General features: G+C 47.8%; 1 protein-coding gene across 4 annotated transcripts in view; it reads right to left on the bottom strand.

The window, feature by feature from the left end:
• The window catches only part of kiaa0586 (KIAA0586 ortholog), a 197,938-nt gene that overhangs the window by 17,367 nt on the left and 158,071 nt on the right, over positions 1-22,500 (bottom strand). For all 4 annotated transcript variants that reach the window (XM_063184404.1, XM_063184406.1, XM_063184405.1 and 1 more), the window contains one exon: positions 20,976-21,072. In XM_063184404.1, the coding sequence (XP_063040474.1) occupies positions 20,976-21,072 (97 nt within the window). The remainder of the gene's footprint in view (positions 1-20,975; positions 21,073-22,500) is intronic.

Below are 22,500 nucleotides of genomic sequence, written 5' to 3'. Positions count from 1 at the left end.
CTGGCTGGGGTGACTGGTGAAGGGTGAAGAGGTGAGGGCCATCATCCATACCTCCTCAAAACACACACACACAGAGAACACACACACACAGAGCACACACACACACACACACACAGAACACACACACATAGAGAACACACACGCATAACACACACACATGCACAAAATGCAGGCATACATAAAGATTCAGGCACAGTGACGCGCAAGCACGCAGACACACGCACGCAAGCACGCAAGCACGCACGCACGCACACACACTCTGCTCAGCATTGGGTTAGGGTTTCAACGTGGCCTCCTCCTCTCCATCTGTGCATGCGGAACACAATCTCCTGAGCGCCGGTGAGAGCATACGGAGGGGAGATCCAACACAGCGCACCATGACACTCACACCGTTTCATATCATCTCATCTCGACCTTACACACACAGGCACGCATACACACACACGCACACACACACACACACACGCACACACGCACACACAGCAGCTGTGTCCAAAAATCTTGGCGCCACAAACACCCCTGACACAACGTGCGTCACGTGTGGCTACGGAGTAGTAAAATAGTGTTGTGTAACGGAGTAGAAAAGTGTTCTTCAGGAAGGTTAAGGTTTTTAAGTCAAATGGAGTTCAGTTTCCTTCGCCGTTCCCACCTGACTACATGGCTATTTTGGAGGAGAAACAAAGAGGGAAAAGTGTCAATTAAATGTAATCTTTCCCCATTTGTTTCTAGTCCAGTATAACTACAGTCAGGTGGGAACAACAAAGAGAATGGAGAATGAAGTAAATGGGTGGAATAAACACATTGGACCAGTGTGTATGTGTGTATGTGTGTGTGCGCCTGTGCGTGTGTATGTGCATGTGTGCATTTCTGTCTACCGTGCAAGGTGTGCTTGGCACTTTCAACCTTGTAATTTGCAGTTTTAACCAGACTAATCAGCTTGCAGTGGCAGCCAGCAGTCGAAATAGTAAAAAGCAATGAAAAAATGGACAGACACTGTTGCGTTTTCGCAAATGGGCTCTCCACAGCACCAGATAAGCTCGCCAGACCAGGGGCCGCGATGAATCTGAGTCTGAGTCTTTCCCACGTCTGCAGCAAGCGAGGGAGCCTGCCTGCCTGACAGATCTGAGCACAGGGGCTGGATCTCTTTTAGGCATGTGAGGAGTGAGATGTGGCAGATCTGGGGTCAGTTGTGGAGCTTGTAGCCACAACACACACAGCATCACATCGGTCTTAACATAGCAGCAGTAGCAGCAGCAGCATCAACTCCCCCGCAAATACATGTGGATTTTCCTGTGCGCTACTGTACTTAGCGACTTGAGTTCTTCTTTGCAAGGCAAAACGTTGGATAATGGCTTCTCCTGTTGTGTGAAGAGTGCAAAGCCGGCTAATTCTCTCTATCCATCTCTCCCCACCCTCTTTTTCTCTCTTTCCTCTATCACCACTCGTTCGTTTGATTTTCTTTCTTTCTCTGCGTCTTTCTCCCTTCCCCACCTCACTTGGCAGAGGTGCGTGACAATAAGCTGTATTCCAGGCAGTACAGGAGTCATCAGTTAATAGCACATCTACAGTCACGATTTGTACACACACGCACGCACGCACGCACGCACGCACGCACGCACGCACGCACACACGCACGCACGCACGCACACACGCACACACGCACACACACACACACACACACACACACACACACGCTTTCTCTGACTTCGGCCTCTGCTTAAGCAATTAACGGGGTGCTGTTCTTAGTCATGGCCAGTTGGCAAAGGGATGAGGGGGGAGACATCCACACACCCACCCCACCCCATCCCCAAACCGATCTCCCCCCCATCGAAACACCATCCACCCAGAACTCCTGGGTCAGCACAGCTTCAAACATGTGGTGCGATCCCGAGAGCAGACACAATAAAACCATCTCTATGCGTGGCCCGGTCTGGGCAAGCCATTTGGAATGCCGGGCCCCTGTTCTGTTCTGTTCGAGGGGCTGCGTGTTCTTTTGCCCGATTTGCTAGCTGCAGCTGTTCCATCAAATACACACTCAGACACACGCTGACCACTCACTCATGAACACACCCAACACACGCACGCACACACACACAGACTGTACACTGTACACACACACTGTACACGCACACACACACACACACAGAAACACACAGACACAGACACACACACACAAACAAACTGTACTCACACACACACACAAACAAACTGTACTCACACACAAACACACACACACACACACACACACACACACACACACACACACACACACACACACACACACACGCACACACGCGCACACACGCACAGCACAGATGGATGACCTTACATTAATCTCCTTGCCTCCACTTCACAACCAACCAAACCCTGTTCCTCTGCCTCTGCCTCCAACCGAGGAGCCGACCAACAGATGAGCTAAATAATATAGTGCTACAGGGGAGTATGAAACGCTCCCCTTGGACAAACACAAAAGGCTGTCCAGTTCCTCAGAACCGCTCATCGGACCCACTGCGTTGGCCGAAGATGTCTTAACAACTTTTTTTTAATCTGTCCATCCGTCAGGGCTTTTCACACAGCTGAGTCAGACAAAAGGGAGTCGAGGGGCCAGATGCCGTTTGTGTGTGAGTCAGTCACAGATGCACATGCACGCACACATACACAGAGACTCACACACACACACACACACACACACACACACACACACACACACACACACACACACACACACACACACACACACACACACACACACACACACACACACACACACACACACACACACACACACACACACACACACACACACACACACACACGTACATGTGCGAGCGCACACATATACACACACTAAGGCTCCTGGCGTCATGGTTCTCTCTCTGCTGTTACCACTGTCGGCCAAAACATCAAATCTTATCTCTGGGAGGCAAGAAAGTAAAAGAAAAATAATTCCACAGCGAAAAAAAAAGACTCCATACTCCCTGCCGCCCACCCGAAACAGATGTAACCACTTGAGCCCAACACCAAAATGTGCAAACCCCCCTCTGATGTCCTCCCAGCTAACAGCTTTGTTTTATCACAGACAAGAACTAAAAGGGCTTTTGATTGATTTCACAGGGCTCAGGCATGACGCTAAGGCTCCCGGGTTTCGTTTAAGCTATTGTTATGCCTCGGGTGAGTAAGAGAGCTCTCTTATACAGCTCCAGTGGAGCACAGTTGCACTCAGATTCCTGTCACTCACATGGCTGTAGGGTGAAACCACAGAGCCAAAATGGGATTGCACATAGACGGTGCAACAAACAACGGCTGTGCAGTCAAGTGAAGTGAAGTGAAGTGAAGTGAAGTGACGTTAAGACAGACAGACAGACAGACAACAGAGAGACACACAGGTAAACAGATAAATAGTGGACAGCCGTGACCTAGTGGTCAAGGAGATGGGCTATAGATCAGAGGGTTGTAGGATCAAATCCCACCCTTCCACTCCCCATCTCACTCCATGGCTGAGGTGCCCTTGAGCAAGACACCTAACCCCACATTTCACCAGGGACTCTAACCAATACCCTAATCACTTTGGATAAAAAGCATCACCTGCAATGTAATGCCAACAGGTTTCTAGCCAGGGCCCGCCCATTCTTCTTGTGATGCTGCACCAAATTTCGCGACTGAGACAGTACATGACTAATATCAAATTTCCCTCCGATTTCATCATCAACTGGTCAATCTTTCTTCCAGTAAGTAATGCATTTAAAACTTTCCACTGGGTTCTATAACTGTGAAATCCAAAAGTCTGAACTTCAGAGGGATGATGGCATTGGCAACTAATTAAATAAATAAATACCGCCTGCCAGTGAGGCTACATTTTCCCCCTGGTCCCCTGGTGGTTCTAATAAGCCTTCCAAGGTCAGGGGCATGACGGTTTTGGCCGCGCCTGACCGCTGGCTACTGCAGGCAGACAGACAGGCAGACAGGCAGGCTGGTGGTGGTGAGTACTGGACACTGGGGCTGGAGCTGAGGGTGGTGAGTGAGGTGGTGGTTGTAGTGGTGGTGGTGGTAGTGGGGCTTGGGTACTGGGATTGGGGCTGCAGCTGAGGGTGGTGGTGGTGGTGGTGGTAGCAGGGCTTGGGTACTGGGCATTGAACACTGGGGCTAGAGCTGAGGGTAGTGGTAGTGGTAGCGGTGGTGACGGTGATAGTAGTGGTTGTGGTGGTGGTGGTGGTGGGCGCTTGGGTACAGGGCATTGGGGCTGGAGCTGAGGCTGCAGCTTAGGAAGCTGGGAAAAGCTGATGAACCATGAAGACAAACAGGAGGATGGAGACCCGCTGACGTCTCAGTCAATCACTGCGGGTGACTGGGTCTGAATGGTAGGACTATCGTATATATCCACACACACAAACACACACGCACGTATGCACGCACACACATAGGGAGGTGTGTTATGTAAGCAAGTGTGCGTGTGTATGGGTATATGCCGATGCACGCACTCACACACACACAGTACATTTGTGCTTTCATGTTGACATGTACCTTACAAACACATACTGTATACTGCCTAGGGGCAATCCAAAGGAATCTGCGAAGGGCAGCTGTGTGTGTGTGTGTGTGTGTGTGTGTGTGTGTGTGTGTGTGTGTGTGTGTGTGTGTGTGTGTGTGTGTGTGTGTGTGTGCGCGTACTCGGGCACGTATATTTCAAACAACTTTCAACCAACCAGGCATGCCACCAACCATGTCACATGTCATGTCCATGTCACCATGCCACAGTAGGCGTTTAGGGAGGGAGGGAGACCCACCCCACCCCCCGCCAGCCAGCCTGTCTGTTTACTTCCGACCTGCACGTCATGTAGCCTCAGGGTGTGTGTAGTAGTACGCATAAAGAGACTAATGTAAGGTCATCCATCGGAGCATGCATGCACGCAGGGCAACGTGTGTGTGTGTGTGTGTGTGTGTGTGTGTGTGTGTGTGTGTGTGTGTGTGTGTGTGTGTGTGTGTGTGTGTGTGTGTGTGTGTGTGTGTGCGTGTGCGCATGTGTATGTTTTACTGTGACATGTGTGACGTGCATCTGTCTCCCTGAAGACAGCCTTAATTCCCCCCCTCCCTCTCTCTCCCCACCCCTCCTCTCTCATTATCCTCCTCTTTCCTTCTCATCTGCTCTCCTCCTTCCCCTAGCCCTGGTTTGGTTTCTTCATGTCTCTCCCACTCCACTCTGTCCTCCTCACGTGTCCCACTCGAGGCCCTGTGGTGGCCCACTACCCACTGCACCCTCCCCTCCACCCCCACCCTCCTTAGCAGACACATACTTAACATTAGTGACATGACTTCCCAATTAAACGTCTTGTGAAAGTTGTTGACTGTGGCCAGTTTGCAGAACAGCCGCAGCCTTTGTGTGAGAGTTTGTGCTATATAGTGTGTGTGTGTGTGTGTGTGTGTGTGTGTGTGTGTGTGTGTGTGTGTGTGTGTGTGTGTGTGTGTGTGTGTGTGTATGTGTGTGTGCGCACGCCTGGGTAAGAGAGTCAGAGAGAGAGAGAGGGAGAGAGAGAGAGAGAGTGTGTCGGTGTGTGTGTGTGTGTGTGTGTGTGTGTGTGTGTGTGTGTGTGTGTGTGTACACGCGTGTTATAATGTGCTTGTATGTGTGCGTCTCTGTGTTTGTCCTTGCACGTGGGGCCTCGAGGGCACAAAATGGCAAATGTGGGAACATTTCCCGGTGAAGCAGCCCACTGCAAAGACACATGGGTAGATAAACACACATCAGGCCAAGCTGGAGAGAGAGGTCATGTGCAAACACATGGTCCACTCCACCACATGCTCGCACGGGAAGCAACAGGCAAAAGAACGGCTGTGAAAATATTTCTCTTATAATCAAATTATAGTGACCAATTGGAAACAATCTGATATGTGGGATTTTACTTGACACTTAAATTTGACTTTTGAAGGTTTTCCGACATACGTACATTCTTTGACACAACCGTTGATAAGGACCTTTATCACTTGTTAACACACAATGACACACTCAAACATACTTATTTACACTCTCATTTCTCCCTCTCTCGCACACACAGCTGCCAAGTGATCCAAAAGAAAACACTTGTGTCTATGGTGTAATCCTATCTCACTGCCCCCTCTTCAGGAGCCTCTGTAAACATATCTTTGTCAACAGCAGGCCAAGCACACACTCCATTTGCCCACCACTTTCTTTTTCAGTCTCTCTCCATCTCCATCTATTTCTTTATACGGGTCAATGACTTTTTAGTAGTAGCACACATCCGGGTGACAGCTAATGCCTTCGTTGTTAAATGATTTTTTGTTTTTGTTTTAGTGGGTAATCTAAGAAGCAAATTCATTGCAGTACATTAATTAACGATTGCTAATTAATTTACGGGCATTAGCAGTGGATATATCACCAAAATAACATCATTACCGACAACTCTTCCACACTCTCTTCCCATGCATGTCATCTCTATCCTTCTTTCTCTCAATGAAGTTATCCTTGTCTTTGCTATCTCCGCTATCTCCTTTCAATCCCCCTTTCTCGCCATCTATTTGTTCATCCTTCTCCCACTCCACCTTTCTTACTGCCCCCTTTTTCCAGCTTTCTTGCTCTCTCTTCACATACACATCCACCTATCGTCTCCCTCCCTCCCTCCCTCAGCTCTTTATGTTCCGGGAGCGGATGCCTACTTTCACCACTCCGTCTGCTATCCAAATAAACTGGGGCTCAGGACTGCCGGCCCCCTCCAAGGGCCCGCGGGAAACCCCGTCTCTGGTTACAGGTCCAGCACCTCAGCCCCTGGCTTCGGACCTCTACTGTGTGTGTGTGTGTGTGTGTGTGTGTGTGTGTGTGTGTGTGTGTGTGTGTGTGTGTGTGCATAGTTAGATATAGAGATATATTTTCAATCTAATGAAAATTGTATGTGATGTACATCAGTGTGTGTGTGTGTGTGTGTGTGTGTGTGTGTGTGTGTGTGTGTGTGTGTGTGTGTGTGTGTGTGTGTGTGTGTGTGTGTGTGTGTGAGAGAGTCTGCTCCCACCAGAGGATTTTCCACAAGCCCTTCTCCCTCTCTGTCCTAACCTTCCAAATCTCCAAGCCAAACACGGAAACTCACCTCAGCCCCCCGAACTGAACCCTCAGGGCCAGGATGTATATACGTCTGCAGTGCAGAGCCAGCTACTGACAACACTGCTCCCACCTCCAACCCACTGCACAACCCTTCCTTCTTCTCTCCACTGCACTAACCACTGCACACACAAAAAACTCAAAAACTCAAAAGTGTTAAGTGAATAACGAATTCTTCCAGTGGGTTAGTGGTGTGTGTGGTTACTTTGAAGGCTGAAAGACATATAAGTGGAGATGCAATGATGGCGGTCTTCACCTCACATGGTCCTTTTCGGAGGATTAGGGACAACAGTTGTAGAATGTTGAGAAGGTCAGGAGGGATTTATACAGTATATATATATATATATATATATATATATATATATATATATATATATATATATATATATATATATATTTGGGCTTTTTGCCTTTATTTGAGACAGGACAGTGAAGACGTGGACAGGAAACAGGCTCTGGTCTCAGCTAGTGTCATGAGCAGGGCAATGCCAGGCATCATGTAACCAACATCGTTTAAAGGATAAACTGCTTTTAGCATGCAATGCAGGCAGGTTGTTTTTCATACATATGTTTATGCATGCATATACATATCCCACTGCTTTGGCAGTACTTCAGATTTTTTTTAAATGGAAAAACTTTATGAAAATGAAGCACATTTGAAATTCAGAGCAGTAGGCAGTAGGCAGAGCTAAAGAGAGAGAGAGTTGCAGATGCTAAATGATTTGAGTGTTCCTGTCACCTCCATGCTCTAGTCTACAGCAACAACAACAACCCAGAGCTGTTCAACCATGCTTTATAAAGTGCCTCTCCTCTCCTCTCCTCTCCTCTCCTCTCCTCTCCTCTCCTCTCCTCTCCTCTCCTCTCCTCTCCTCTCCTCTCCTCTCCGTCCCTACCTTCCCCCTCTCCTCCTGTCTTTTTTCATCTCTTCATTTCTTCCCACCACCTCTGCTCTGTGCACAGGAATAGTAAAGATGGGGGTAAGCTAGGGCTCCGGGGGTCTGTGTGCTTGTGTGTGTGTGTGTGTGTGTGTGTGTGTGTGTGTGTGTGTGTGTGTGTGTGTGTGTGTGTGGCAGGGGGTGGCTTATACACAGTTCCCCCTTCTCTGCCTCCATGTCCAGTGTTTACTCAGTGTGTTATTACAGAAGGCAGAGCGAGTGAGCAGAAAAGAAGACTGTGTGTGTGTGTATGTGTGTGTGTATGGCGTGTGTACACGTAGAAAGATAGATAATAATTGTCTAATGAAATTTGTATTTGTATTTTATCATTGTGTGTGTCTGTTTGTGTGGCCCTTATCTGTGTGTGTGTGTGTGTGTGTGTGTGTGTGTGTGTGTGTGTGTGTGTGTGTGTGTGTGTGTGTGTGTCAGTGAGAGTGAGAGTGAGAGTGAGAGCTTTAGGTGGGATGTGTGTGTGTGTGTGTGTGTGTGTGTGTGTGTGTGTGTGTGTGTGTGTGTGTGTGTGTGTGTGTGTTTGGGGGGGGTGTTAGGTGGTTCTGGTCTTCACTGGTAGTGTGTGTCAGTGAGAGTGAAAGTGAGAGTGAGAGTGAGAGCTTTAGGTGGGATGTATGTGTGTGTGTGTGTGTGTGTGTGTGTGTGTGTGTGTGTGTGTGTGTGTGTGTGTGTGTGTGTGGGGGGAGTTTGTCCCAGACAAAAGAGGCGCGCGCTTTTTCTGCTTCTGTTTGCTTTTCTTTTGCCGACTCGGATTATTGTTCCAACGCTTCCTGCCGTTGGACACAGAGAAAACAGGACTGAATCCCCCCCTCCGCCCCAACCCACACCCTTTTCACTGTCTGCAAAAACCCGCGCTTTGCATCATCCGGTTTTTGCCCGCCATTTTTCAGGCAAGGCCACTCAACCTCCCACATACACGCAGACATGCACACACACACGCACGCACGCACGCATGCACGCACGCACGCACGCACGCACGCACACACACACACACACACACACAGGGGCGCAACTACTCATTTCTGGGGGGGTATGCAAGAACTATTTTGGTGCCCCCCTCCCCCCCAAAAAACACTTAATAATTATTTGGCGCCCTCCAACGCCCTCTCTTTGGTGCCCCCCTCTCTCTGGCGCCCCCCTGCAACGCATACGTCGCATATACTGTAGTTGCGCCCCTGCACACACACACCATTTTAATTCAAGGACATGTGAGAAGTCTCTTCTTGCCTCCTACAACACCACCACAGTGCCATCCAAATCCAAACTGAACATTTTAATGCAAGTACATGTAACACACGTCACCTGCACCACCACACTTCACTCTTTGCCAACCAAATCCTGTAGATGATGCTACAATAGTCTTGCTTCAAGCCATTCAGTTTGCATACCATTTTAATACTATAAGGGCATGTACTGCAACTAGGCTCACCTTTCTTCATTATAGTCATCACCTTTCCCTTCCCAGAAAAAAAAAGCATAGGCTCTTAACAATGGAACTTTCTGGAACATCTCCACTTTGAGCCATCTGTTTTGAGCCTACTATTTTCATACGTGGGAATTTAATACAAGCCCACGTAACTCGTATCAAACCACACCTCCATCTCCTGTCTCCTTCCAGCCAACTGTGGACTGTTTATGACCGCTGTGGAATATTCCAGCTTTCTGCTATTTGCCCGTCATTTTTATATGAAACCATGTAAAGAAACTGCCCCTACACCTTGACCCCAACCCCAACCACCACTGCCAGCCAAAATGCTGCCTTTTTATGACAGATCAGTCTAGAACATTCTCACTGAGGAAAAGAAGGGAAAAAAAACATAAAAAGTCAACAGTGTAATGCTAGCAGACAGAGATGACCTCATCCTTTCTCACAGCTTCTCTTCCAGGCTCGAAATTCGCCCTTCGCCCCTTTCATTTCATCTCCAAGCCTGTCTGACATCTCCTTCTCAACAACTCTGTATAGACAGAGCAGCCATGTCTTGGAGCCAGACAAATAGAAACAGAGAAACAGAGAGGGAGTGTGAGAGGGGAGAACAAGATAGCAACACAGAGAGAGTTGCGGAGGGAAGATAGAAGGAGAGCGAGAGCAACAGAGAGAGAGAGAGAGAGAGAGAGAGAGAGAGAAAGAGAGAGGGAGAGAGAGAGCGAGAAAGAGAAGAGAAAGTGAGAAAGACGGAAAATGTCATGGGTGAGAGTGCGAGACATTCAAGCAGCCTACCATGTGAGCTTTAACAACTCGGAGAGAGAACGAAAGAATAAGAAAAAAAAGAGAGACAGCGACAGTTGAGGGAGAGAGAGAGAGAGAGAGTGAGAGAAGAGAGTGATAGAAAGTGTAAGGTTTTAAAGCAAAGAAACAGGGGGAGAGAGAGAGTCAGTGTGTATGTGTGTGTGTGTGTGTGTGTGCGACTATATGTGTGCGTATGTGTGTGTGAGAGCGAGAGAGTACAAGGCGTGCAAGCAGCCTAACACACATCTCTCTCCTCTGCCCTCCGGCGTCTCCTGTGTTTGTTTATGCAGCGGCGGTGGCGGCATTAACTGTCAGCCGTGGGCCAGCGGCAGTGTAAAGCAGCACTGAGCGGAGAAGAGTGGAGCAGAGCTGAGCAGAGATGGGGCCTCTCTTCAGCTGTCTAACGCCACACTGCACTGCAGCGGCCACACTCCTTAACTTGGCCATCTCTCAGCACAACAGACACCAGAGACACATGCAGATATGCAGCTCTGTCCTCCAGTAAATAATCAAGACTAACCCCATCCAACACGCACGCACGCACGCACGCACGCACGCACGCACGCACACACAAGTATAAACACACATATGCATGCACACAATGACGAGCAAACACACACTTACAGAAATGTTCAAATTCGCAGACACGTATGCACACACTCACAGACACACACGCACACGCACACACACACACACAGTCACATGGTCCTCCTGCGGCTGCCTTAGCTGTCCCTGTTCCCCAAATCCAGGCTAAGTGGCCTCTTCTCTCCTTACACGCACATACAGTACACACTCTAACGGTATGCAGGGTTTATTTGCACTGTGGGAAAAAAAGGGGCAGGAGGTTTGGCAACAGTAGGAAGAAAGAACAGTCAACTTTATAACCATGAAATTTACAGTGTTAATTCAAGGCTTGCAGAGTAGGACCTAGACTTTGAGTGTGAAATTCGCATCTTAAAATGTTGAATTAACTTGCTACGCATGTACTGTGTAGTAGGTGCAATGTACAGTGCGTGCACGTGTGCATGTTTGCGCACATGCGTGTGTGAAACTGTGTGTGTGTGTGTAGGTCAGAGAGTGAGAGAAAGACGGCACACAAAAGAAAACATAACGCGAGGTGCAAAAGTGAAAATAAGACCCGGACACCAAATAATACACAGCAGCAGTTACGTAAACATAATAGTTGGTAATGGCAATGAACACACCTACACCAAGGAGACATTTTTTGTTCCAACAGGCGCAGAGGAACGGCAGAGAAGGTGAACCACATAAAGGGAGACATAACAAAGAGGTTTCTCACAGTTGAGAGATGGATGGGGAGAGAAAATATATTAAAACACCGTGTTGGCCACAGCAGCTTAGTGCATGAGGATTGCAGTCTATCCTGCCAACACAGGGTCGGATTCAACAGGATAACACAGACTGGCTCACAGGGCCTATCCTCTGAGTTTACCAAGTTAGAGATGGAGAGAGGGTGAGAGGGTGAGAGGGTGTGAGAGAGAGAGAGAGAGAGAGAGAGAGAGAGAGAGAGAGAGAGAGAGAGAGAGAGAGAGAGAGAGAGAGAGAGAGAGGGAGGGGGAGTGAGTGAGAAAGATTCAACAGGATAACACAGACTGTCCCACCTTTGGTTGTTAACCAAAGTTGCACTTAAGGACTCATAGCACTGCAGCTTAGCATGTGTGCGGGTGCATGTGCATGTGTTTGCATGTGTGTGCATGCATATTGTACTTGCTGTACTGCAGAGCTAAGAAACATAGGCCTAAATGTGTGTGTGTGTGTGTGTGTGTGTGTGTGTGTGTGTGTGTGTGTGTGTGTGTGTGTGTGTGTGTGTGTATGTTTTACTGTGACAGGTGTGACGTGCATCTGTCTCCCTGAAGACAGCCTTGATTCCCCCTCTCTCTCTCTCTCTCCACCCCTCCTCTCTCATTATCCTCCTCTTTCGTGAGTGTGTGAGTATGAGTGTGCGTGTGCACATGAGTGTGTGCACGCTCTTGTACTGGCTGGATTGCTGAGCTTAGCGTAAGAGTAAGAGTAAGAGAGATCATGTGGGGATGTTGTTGGCCTGAGCTGGTCAGAGGTCCAGTGGCATGGAACAACCCACTCTCATCCCAAACTAAACACAACTCAAACCCAAACCTTGAAGCTGCCTGAAAACACTCTGCCCCGGGAGAGCAGGGTTGTGTGAGTGTGTGTGTGTGTGTGTGTGCGTGTGAGAGAGAGAGAGAGAGTATGTGTGTGTGTGTGTGTGTGGCAGTGGGAGGACAGTGTATGTCATGGTGCCAATGCAGACACACACATTTTTTCCCCAAAAATATCACCCTCACCCTCACCTCTCTCTCTCTCTCTCTCTCTCTCTCTCTCTCTCTCTCTCTCTCTCTCTCTCTCTCTCTCTCTCTCTCTCTCTCTCTCTCTCTCGTTCTCTTTCTCTCTCTCTCTCTCTCTTTCACTCTCCTTCTCTCTCTCTCTCTCTCTCTCTCTCTCTCTCTCTCTCTCTCGAAAGTCAACATCTGACTGAACAGCAAGACAGTGTTCCAGTATGAGGGCTGAGGACTCTATGCAGACTGTGCCAGGCTCACACGAAAAAGAAACACAAAATGCACACACAGATGTACATCGACAAACGCACACGCACACAAGTCACACATGCACGCATGCACACACACACACATAAAAAACATACACTCAGGTACATGCTCATACACATGCACACATACAAACACATACAAACACATACATGTTTATGCACGCTTTCCCACACAAACAAATTTAGCAAGCACAAATTTACTCACACAGACATAGAAATATACTCACACACAGACATACAAATATAGTCAAATACAGACATACAAATATATACACACAGATATACAAATATATACACACACAGATATACAAATATATACACACACAGACACAGAGAGGCAGACAATAACACATAGAAGCAGCCTTGGTCGGCCATTCAAGTGTCAGATGTTATTTCTCGAGACTGGAAAATTGCTCCATAAACTGGATCATTGCATTGACAAAGAAAGAATCGGCACCACACAGCACTTAAAAACAAGGGCCGCCTTTTGGAATATCCGTTTCATGGCTGCGACCCCGTAACAAACCACGACAATCTAAGCAAATAGTGCGAGGTGATGGTTGTGTGTGTGTGTGTGGTTGTGTGTGTCGTGAATCAGGAGATTTGTGCTGTGCAGAAGGAATGCTCAGGATCCACAGGCGGCCTCTGTCCGCAGTGGCTGAGAGACAGAGCGCGAGAGACAGAGCGCGAGAGACAGAGCGCGCGCGCGAGAGAGAGAGAGAGAGAGAGAGAGAGAGAGAGAGAGAGAGAGAGAGAGAGAGGAGGCCAGAGTGGTGGTTATAGTGGGCCCTTTCACAAGGCAGCTAGACTCTGGACACCGCTGGATGTCAAGGCTGCAAAAGGCCTGTGGTGAGGTTGCCTGCCTTTCAGACTGTGTGTGTGTGTGTGTGTGTGTGTGTGTGTGTGTGTGTGTGTGTGTGTGTGTGTGTGTGTGTGTGTGTGTGTGTGTGTGCCTGTCTGTCTGTGGTTGCCTGCCTTTCTGTGTGCGTGTGCGTGTGTGTGTGTCTGCGTGTGTGTCTGTGTGTGCGTGTGGCTGCCTGCCTTTCTGTGTGTGCGTGAGTGAGATTGAGCATTTATTTGTATGAATGTAGACACACACAATATTGTCTATGTATGAAGGGTGTGTGTGCACGTGTATCTGGTTAAGCAGCATAGATGAAGGTGTGCATATAAACAAATAAAAGCGCTTAAGTATATGACAGGGTGTGTGCGTGCGTGTGTGATGTATTGAGGGTGAGCCTCTGAGTGTATGTGTATGCGTATGTGTGTGTGTGTGCGTGTGATGTATGGTAGGTGTATGTGAGTGAGTGTATATGTGAACAGTGAGCCCATTCTGCTCCACGCGGTGCTCAGGCAGCCATGGTGGTGGTAGGGGCCCAAGATGGGTAGCAGGCAGGCGGGCAGGCGGGCAGATGCACAGAGCTGCCTGGGGAAGTGGACTGGAACACTCGTCCCCTCATCCCCATAAGAGGCGGCCAGTGTCTGACAAAGAGCCTTTTATGACACTCCAACAATCTGCCGGCCACATCATCTCCAGGTCAGAAGGTCACGAAAGAAAGTGTTTGGTTTGATTGTTTAGAGCAGCGGTTCCCAAACGCCAATGGTTTATAACCATACAAGTGAATGCCGTTGCTAAACACTAAACGAAATGGTTATATTATGTGAAAGTTATGTCTATCTGTGGCCCCCCCTACATGAACCTCTGCGAACCTCCCTGGGGGTGCCCACTCCCCGATATGGGAACCACGGTTTTAGGGAATATTCAATTTAAAAAAAAAATTAAAAATATATTTTTTGGTCTTTTTATTGCCTTTATTTGACAGGATAGTGAAGGTAATGACAGGAAGTGAGTGGGGAGAGAGACGGGGAAGGGTCGGCAAAGGATCCGGGCCGGAATCGAACTCTGGTCGGCCACATAGCAAACAAGTGCCCTACCATATGCACCACGGTAGGGGCAGGGAATATTCCACTTAGACATGGAATATTACAAAACATATTATATCCAACACTACTTCGTGGTTACTCTGTGAGTCACATACTGAAATTTCAGAAGTATTCACTATTAGTGTGGATTTAGTTGAACAAAGCTTGCACGCACAGCACACACACAGACACAGTCGCTCACACGCTTCCACACATGGCTCTGGCCACACACACGCAGGCATTTACTCTGTTTAGTTAGAAATGTAATAATACGCAGTAAATGAGTAGCATCCTTTTAAATCCTACCACAGGTCTGTATTTTTCCACTGCTTGCTTGCTTTGCGCTTTCAGGAAAAAAAAAATGACCAAAAAGAAATACCATCACTTCTCTTATACAGTACATGAAGAACCACTTCCCTTTCTGCGCGCATATCATGCAATTTCTATGAGACTTTTGTAGGTGTTAATGTGTAGAGGATTAATGAGATTTCCCAGACCTTGCAAGGAGCAATATGGGACAGTTAAGAAAACACGGTGCAAATTCAGTGGCTCCAACTGTATGCACGACTCTACAGAGATGCTGCAGCTAACAAAATGCAGGGAGGCTGACTCAGGTAGCCCTTGGCTGGGCAGGGGCTGTTGTCCTTGGGCTAGTGTCCTGGGTGGTGTGAGGAAGGGAGTGGGAGGGAGGGCAGGAGGGAGGGTGGGAGGAAGGGATGAAGGGAGAAAAGGGATGCTCCAGGGGAGAGGTGACGCACAGGTTGGGGTGGAGGTGTGAAGGCTGCAACGGCAGGTAGGTACAGTAGAGTGCAAAGCAGTGTAGTACAATGGGGAGGCAGAGTCACGAGGTCCAGAACTGCATCCGTCAGGTCAAAGTACACAAAAAAGTACACAAAACACAAAACAAGTCACGCATACATCATGGTCTTGACATGTCATGCAGGGCATTAATAATAATAAAAAAATAGAGAATTGTGGTCATGTCTATTTTCCTGTAGCTGCAAATATCTGTGTGCAGAGCAATAGTGTACATGGTGCTGTATATTGCGGTTTTCCTTTCACAGTCCCCCTGTGTCAGGTTTCTTTCCCACTGTGTACAGTATACATACATTGTGGCTACGCACGCGAAACAAAAGTCTGGCAGAACAATATTCTGATTTATGATTTTAAGTTTATGTCATGTATCATGTTATAACATGCGATGCAGTAACACATTAAAAAGTATGTGGAAGGGTTGTCGTATGGATATAAAATAAAACATTTTGTATGCTTTATAAAATGAAATAAAATGCTTGGTACAGGTTCTTCACTTGTTGTCTTTTGGAACTCTGCATGTTTTCATATGCAGAGGGCTGCTGACTGCCTTGGCTGGGCATCTTAAAGGGCCTCCCTCTTAACACATACAATAAACTGAGGACCCAATTCAGGGCCCCCCTTACTCCCTGGGCCCTGGATAGGACAACAAACCCGTCTGTCTGCCACTGTCGATGGGCCTGTTCATACGCAGTGTGATGCATTTACACTCTATGCTGCAAACCGCCTGAGAACAGACAAACAATACTTATCCCATACTGCACCACGGCCACGGACCATTTAACACTACTGCGGTCCCACAACCAACAGATACGGCTCTCTAGGGAAGGGTGGGATACGGGGGCTTTAGGAAAAGAGGAGGCCAACAGAAAAGAAAAGAAGAGGAGATGAGAGGAGAGAAGAAAAGAAGAGAGGACAGCAGAGGAAAAGACAGAAGAGAAGAGGAGAAGAGAGGGGAGAGGAGGAGAGGGATGAACTTGTAAAGAGCAGCAAAGGCACCAGGTCTACGAGAAAAACAAAAGAAGAAGAAAGAGCGAGAGAAAATGAAGGCAGAGGATTCTATAAGATGAACAGATAAAGGTAGGAAATGAAAGAGCAGAAGAAGAAAGCGCAGAGAGCTGGATAGGAAAGGAACTCATGACAGAGATGATACATTGAAGAAAAGAACATCGAAAAAGCAAAGGCAAGACACCTGCTGAGAATGACAACAGAGACGGCGAGAGAGAGAGAGAGAGAGAGAGAGAGAGAGAGAGAGAGACAGACAGAGAGAGCGAGAGAGAGAGAGAGAGAGAGAGAGAGAGAGACAGAGACAGAGAGAGAGAGAGAGACAGACAGAGAGAGCGAGAGAAAGAGCGCGAGAGCGAGAGAGAGAGAGAGAGAGAGAGACAGAGACAGACAGAGAGAGCGAGAGAGAGAGAGAGAGAGAGAGAGAGAGACAGAGACACAGAGAGAGAAAGAGAGACAGACAGAGAGAGCGAGAGCAAGAGCGAGAGAGAGAGAGAGAGAGAGAGAGAGAGAGAGAGAGAGAGAGAGAGAGAGAGAGAGAGAGAGAGAGAGAGAGAGAGAGAGAAGGGAAACAAAGGAAGTGTGGATTCAGGGGAGAAAAGGCAGAATGAAAAAGTGAGTGGACAGCTGAAACCAGCACACGTGAGAGGAGAGGAGAGATGACGGCCTAGGACAGCTCAGACATGAGAAGGCATAAGACATGATGGCACAGGACAGCCGATCTGGAGCTCAACAGTGGAGAGGGAAAGAGGTGAGGAGAGAAAAGAGTATACAGGTTCAGAAATACACAGAGACAGAGAGGGAGGGAGGGAGAGAGAGAGAGAGAGAGAGAGAGCGATAGAGAGAGAGAGTGATAGAGAGGAGAATGTAGAGATGTGGCAGGCATATCGGGACATCAGGACACGAGACGACAGAGAGCGAGAGAGCGAGCTGTGGGGGCTAATTAGCTAAGAGATGAATAATCCACACATGGCCGCTCAGTGCCATTAAAATGCAGGTGAGCGTCTGCTCCTCTTCCTCTTCTTCTTCCTCCCTCCACAGGCCATAACAACACAGCTCGGCCAATAGGATTAAGTCTCTGGAGCCATGTGAGTGATACATGATGATGTCTGACATTCAGAAGCTGCGATAACTCAGCACAGTGCATATGCAACATTCATGCTGACACACATACGCACGCATGCACACATATATGCACATGCACACACAGGTCGCATGCTAACACACACATATGCACACGCTTACACACAAACAAAACCAAAGGCACGAACTGGCCCTTTTCTGGCGATGTCACTTCATGTGGCACTAGCAAACCGGTGTGGCGTCAATGTAAAGTCCCTATCTGCTCTGCTCCCCTAAGGCCAGTCAGTGCAGTGGCTCTCTGTTGAATATTCATCAGTACCAAATGCCCAGCGACAACTCACTGTCCCCATTTCCACTTCCATTTCCCCTCCGACCAGGTGAGTCTGTCAACCCCGAAACCTGTGCCCTTTTTAAAAGCATAATTTCTGCCTGCTAAACTCAGTCAAAGTAACTTTCTGCATCTGCGTCCCCTTCTGGCAATGACTGCCTGGACAGTTACATAACTCCAAATAGTCAAGCGTCAGATGGAACAAAAATAAACGCGGTCAATCATGCAAATGGGTAAACAAAACATTGGCACGTCCACAACGCTAGCACAAGTTCCCTGGAATTGTAAACAAGGAAACCTGCATGTCGGTTCCTGTGAATTTAGTCAAAACAGCTTGTCATATTTATATTTATGAGCTAAGGTGTTACTCCATATCTAGTTTATTATTCACCTGTCTCTACATCTGGATTGAAGTTGGGTTGAAGAGTGATAGAATTCAACAGCTATTGGCTACAACAAATATATAACATGTATAGCTTCTAATACACTTGCACAGCTTAGCTTTGAAATTAATACATGATTTCAGCACATACGGTAAGACAAGGCCCAGTCATCATGTCGACCTAATGTCGTAGTGGTTTAGTACTATGGTAGTAAAGCTTTTTCAACAAATAGGCGCTCCACTCGTGTAATAGTGCACATTATGAAATTTTACATTTCTGGCATAATAGTAGTGAGTTCTTTGGTACTTTCTGGATATGAAGCAAGATATTTAGTCATGAGACAATGTTTTTTTTTGAGAGTCAATTTTGTAGTAAGCTTTTAGCTTTCTACTAGCTTAATTATATTAGCTTTCTCATGGCCAAGTGTGTTTGTGTGTTAGCTCCTTCAAAGCTCCTTCCTCTCCTCAGCGGGCACTCGGGACATGCACTATTCTAGGAGCGCAGTGGGGAGACCCACATTACTCAGTTCTCTTGTGCGATTAGTTACGTTGAAGTTTCCGAAATAGCACAGAGAAAGAGAGACCTAACTATGTCGCTCGCACGAACGCTGACCGACTTGGCAGCCAGAGTTCTAACCCATTTGTATGTGAAAGACAAGAAGAAAGGGGGGGAACTGGGCAATGGGGCACACGTGTGCATTCAAGTGTGTCGTGAGCTGTTGCCGTGAAACACGTAACAGACTTTTTAGCGTGTAGGACTGTATTATAAGGGCCCTCCTCTCTTGGCTTGGACTTCATGCCAACACAAAGACGGATCTGCTTTCATAGGAGACTCCTTGTTCATTTCCCCTCCCGAAAACCCCCGACGTTATGGCTATGGGTTCTGGGCAGGCCCAGGTGCTGTCTTGTTAAAATCCTTCTCCCGCAGAGTGGCACGTTGAGATTGTTAAAACACTGACCAGCGTAGTGTTTCCTCTCGTTTTCTTCTTCTTACAAGCCAGCTATTTTTTGTTTCGCCTTTAGGGGATTCTGCAAAAAAGCCCCAAAAACTTCCTGTCGTCTAAATAAACAGAGAAAAGGTCAGCAGAGACATAGTCACTCATTCTTGTCACTGCAAATCACTTCATATCTACATTTGCACCCAACACACACACACTCTTTCTCTTTCTTTCTCTCCCTCTCCCTCTCTCTCTTTGTCTTTCACACACATACACACAGACGCAAGCACACAAACACACTTTCTTCTGCATGTTAACCACGCCAGACAACTAACTCCACGAAAAACACCATTATTCTCAATGTACACTCATACCTGTTTTTAATCATGTGCAAGAGACTATAAGATGCTATATTGAACTGTTTGTCGGAAATGGTTTTGCTTTTTAGTGTGTTTGCATGAGGATTACATCTCTTGACCTTGTGTCCCACAGACACAAACACATGCTGTCTGATTCTGCTGCTACCTTCCACAACACTTCCACCATCTCTCCTTATCCACTTGTCACATTCTCTCCAACCCCACCACTCCGCCCCATGGGGATGGCACACCAGTACATGTGAGCTGGTAGTCGACAGTGGCACTTTTAGGGTTCCCATGAGCCTGGCAACTTGCCTGAGAGGACACACAAACCGTGACAGTCCAGTTGTGAGGGCGGACCGTACAGTCTCTAAGTCCCTAACCCTTCCCCATCTTATCCCACAAACAACCACATGAGAGGACAGGCCTGACAGGCCCTGCACACCCGCCCCCCACTGAAAGAGGAAGGGATGGATGAGGGAAAGAGGAAGGGATGGATGAGGGAAGGAGAGAGAGGGAGGGAGGGATGGAGAGAAAGGGAGAGAGGAGAGCAGGCGAGTGGGCGAGGACGAACAGACACACTGCCATCTAGTGGGCAGTAGCAAAACACATTTCTTTTGTCTCAGTTCATTTGTGTTAGTGTGTGTGTGTGTCAGTACGACATCAACAAGGAGGGATAGGGACTGTGTGTGTGCGCGCGTGAAAGCATGAATGTGTGTGTGTGTGTGTGTGTGTGTGTAGCTGGTGGCAATGGCAGTGACCAAAGGTTGTGGGGTTAGGGTGAGAGGGTGTGGCGACCTGTCTGGGGGTCGTAACCTCGGTTATAGCCCCGTCTGGACAATAGACACCCCCAATCCCAATCACACCCGTCCCCTTCTGCAGATGACAGCCTGATATGCACTGGTGACCACAGCCAACATAATGACTGGTGGCTTCTTTTATTTATGTCCCTTGACTCACACTCTCTCCTCCTCTTTATTTCTCTCTCTCTCTCTCCTGAGTGCACATGCGTGTGCTTGTGTGGGTGTGTGTGTACGTATGTACATGTGTGTGTGTATGTGTGTGTGTGTGTGTGTGTGTGTGTGTGTGTGTGTGTGTGTGTGTGTGTGTCTGTTTGTGCTAGCCATGTGCAGACAGACAGTGCAGTACCTGTCCTAGGAGAGTGGTGTGTGTGTGTGTGTGTGTGTGTGTGTGTGTGTGTGTGTGTGTGTGTGTGTGTGTGTGTGTGTGTGTGTGTGTGTGTGTGCATGTGTGTATACATGTGTGCGTTTGTGCTAGTACCTGTTGTTGGAGAGTGCTGTGGGCTGTGCTGCTGGCCGTACTGCCTCACTAGGATGGGAGCGGCTCTCAGAGACGGAAGGACAAAGGGATCCGGTGCCTGTAGAGGAGAGAGAAGAGAGGAGGCGCGGATTAAAATGGAGGACGAGAGGAGAGACAAAAGAGAAGAGAGAAAGGGAGGAGAAGAGAAGAGAAGAGAGATGGATGAGAATGAGGCGGAGGGAAGACAGAGGTAAACGGTGGGCCAAAAATGAGGGAGGGAGTCGAAAATGGAACAAAAGAGGAGAGGAGGAGAGTTCAGGAGAAGTGAGGAGAGGAGGGATGGGAAGATGCAGCACTGAGGAGAGGGATTAGATGGGAAAACAGGAGGAGGAGGGAGGGGAGCTCAATAAAGAAAACACACACACACACACACACACACACACACACACACACACACACACACACACACACACACACACACACACACACACACACACACACACACACACACACACACACACACACACACACACACACACACACACACACACACACACACACACACAATCCCTGCTAGTCTGGGATCACCATGCTTATGTACCACATGCATATGGAGGTTTTGGCCAGGAAATGGGGGAGAAATTGAACTGTGTGTGTGTGTGTGTGTGTGTGTGTGTGTGTGTGTGTGTGTGCGCGCGCTTATGGCAGACTAGACCACTTCATCTTATATACATAGACAAAAGAGAAATGAAGAATGAGAGAGAGAGAGAGAGAGAGAGAGAGAGAGAGAGAGAGAGAGAGAGAGAGAGAATATGAGAGAGAGAGAGAGAGAGAATATGAGAGAGAGAGAGAGAGAGAGAGAGAGAGAGAATATGAGAGAGAGAAAGGGGGAATAGAGAAAATATGTAGGAAAAGTCTAGCAGTCCAAAGCCAGCTCTCCTCTGCTCTCCAGCCCAACATTAGCGGCTGCTTACCAAAGTGTGCACAGCCTATCATTTGTCATGTCAGACACTTATACACTGCACTGCATCTCCCTGCAGAGAGGAGCGAGAGAGGCGTATTACACTGGAACCCAGAACTAGGCCATTCTTTATTTCTCCCTCATTACTTTCCCCTGTTGTCATTTTCTCCCGAAAAAACAAAAGCTGGCCGCTTTGTGTTAACTTGCTCCACAGAGACGGCTGCTCGCGGATTCAGGTTTTTTTTTTAACACAGGAAGGAAAAAATATTTGCAGATCATCTCGGTGGTTGAAAATCTGTGGGCTGCATTAATCAGCCTCAAAGCTGTTTGCAAAACGGGCAATTTTCAGACAACAATGCTGAAATAGGAATAATAAAAAACAAATGTTTGGTTGGTTAGGACAGGTCCCTCTCTTTGTCCACACCAAATCATTTCCTAACTAGCCGAGACGAGAGGGAGCTCTTTTGGATTTTCAGCATGGCGAGAGGAGAGAGAGAGAGAGAGAGAGAGAGAGAGAAAGAATGAAAGAGAGAGAGAAAGAAAGAGACAGATAGATTGCTCACAGGTTTTCGTTTTTTCAAGCGA

This window comes from Engraulis encrasicolus, chromosome 19 (genome assembly GCF_034702125.1).
Source record: "Engraulis encrasicolus isolate BLACKSEA-1 chromosome 19, IST_EnEncr_1.0, whole genome shotgun sequence".
NCBI lineage: Eukaryota > Metazoa > Chordata > Actinopteri > Clupeiformes > Engraulidae > Engraulis > Engraulis encrasicolus.
This window is presented reverse-complemented; position numbering and strand designations above follow the sequence as displayed.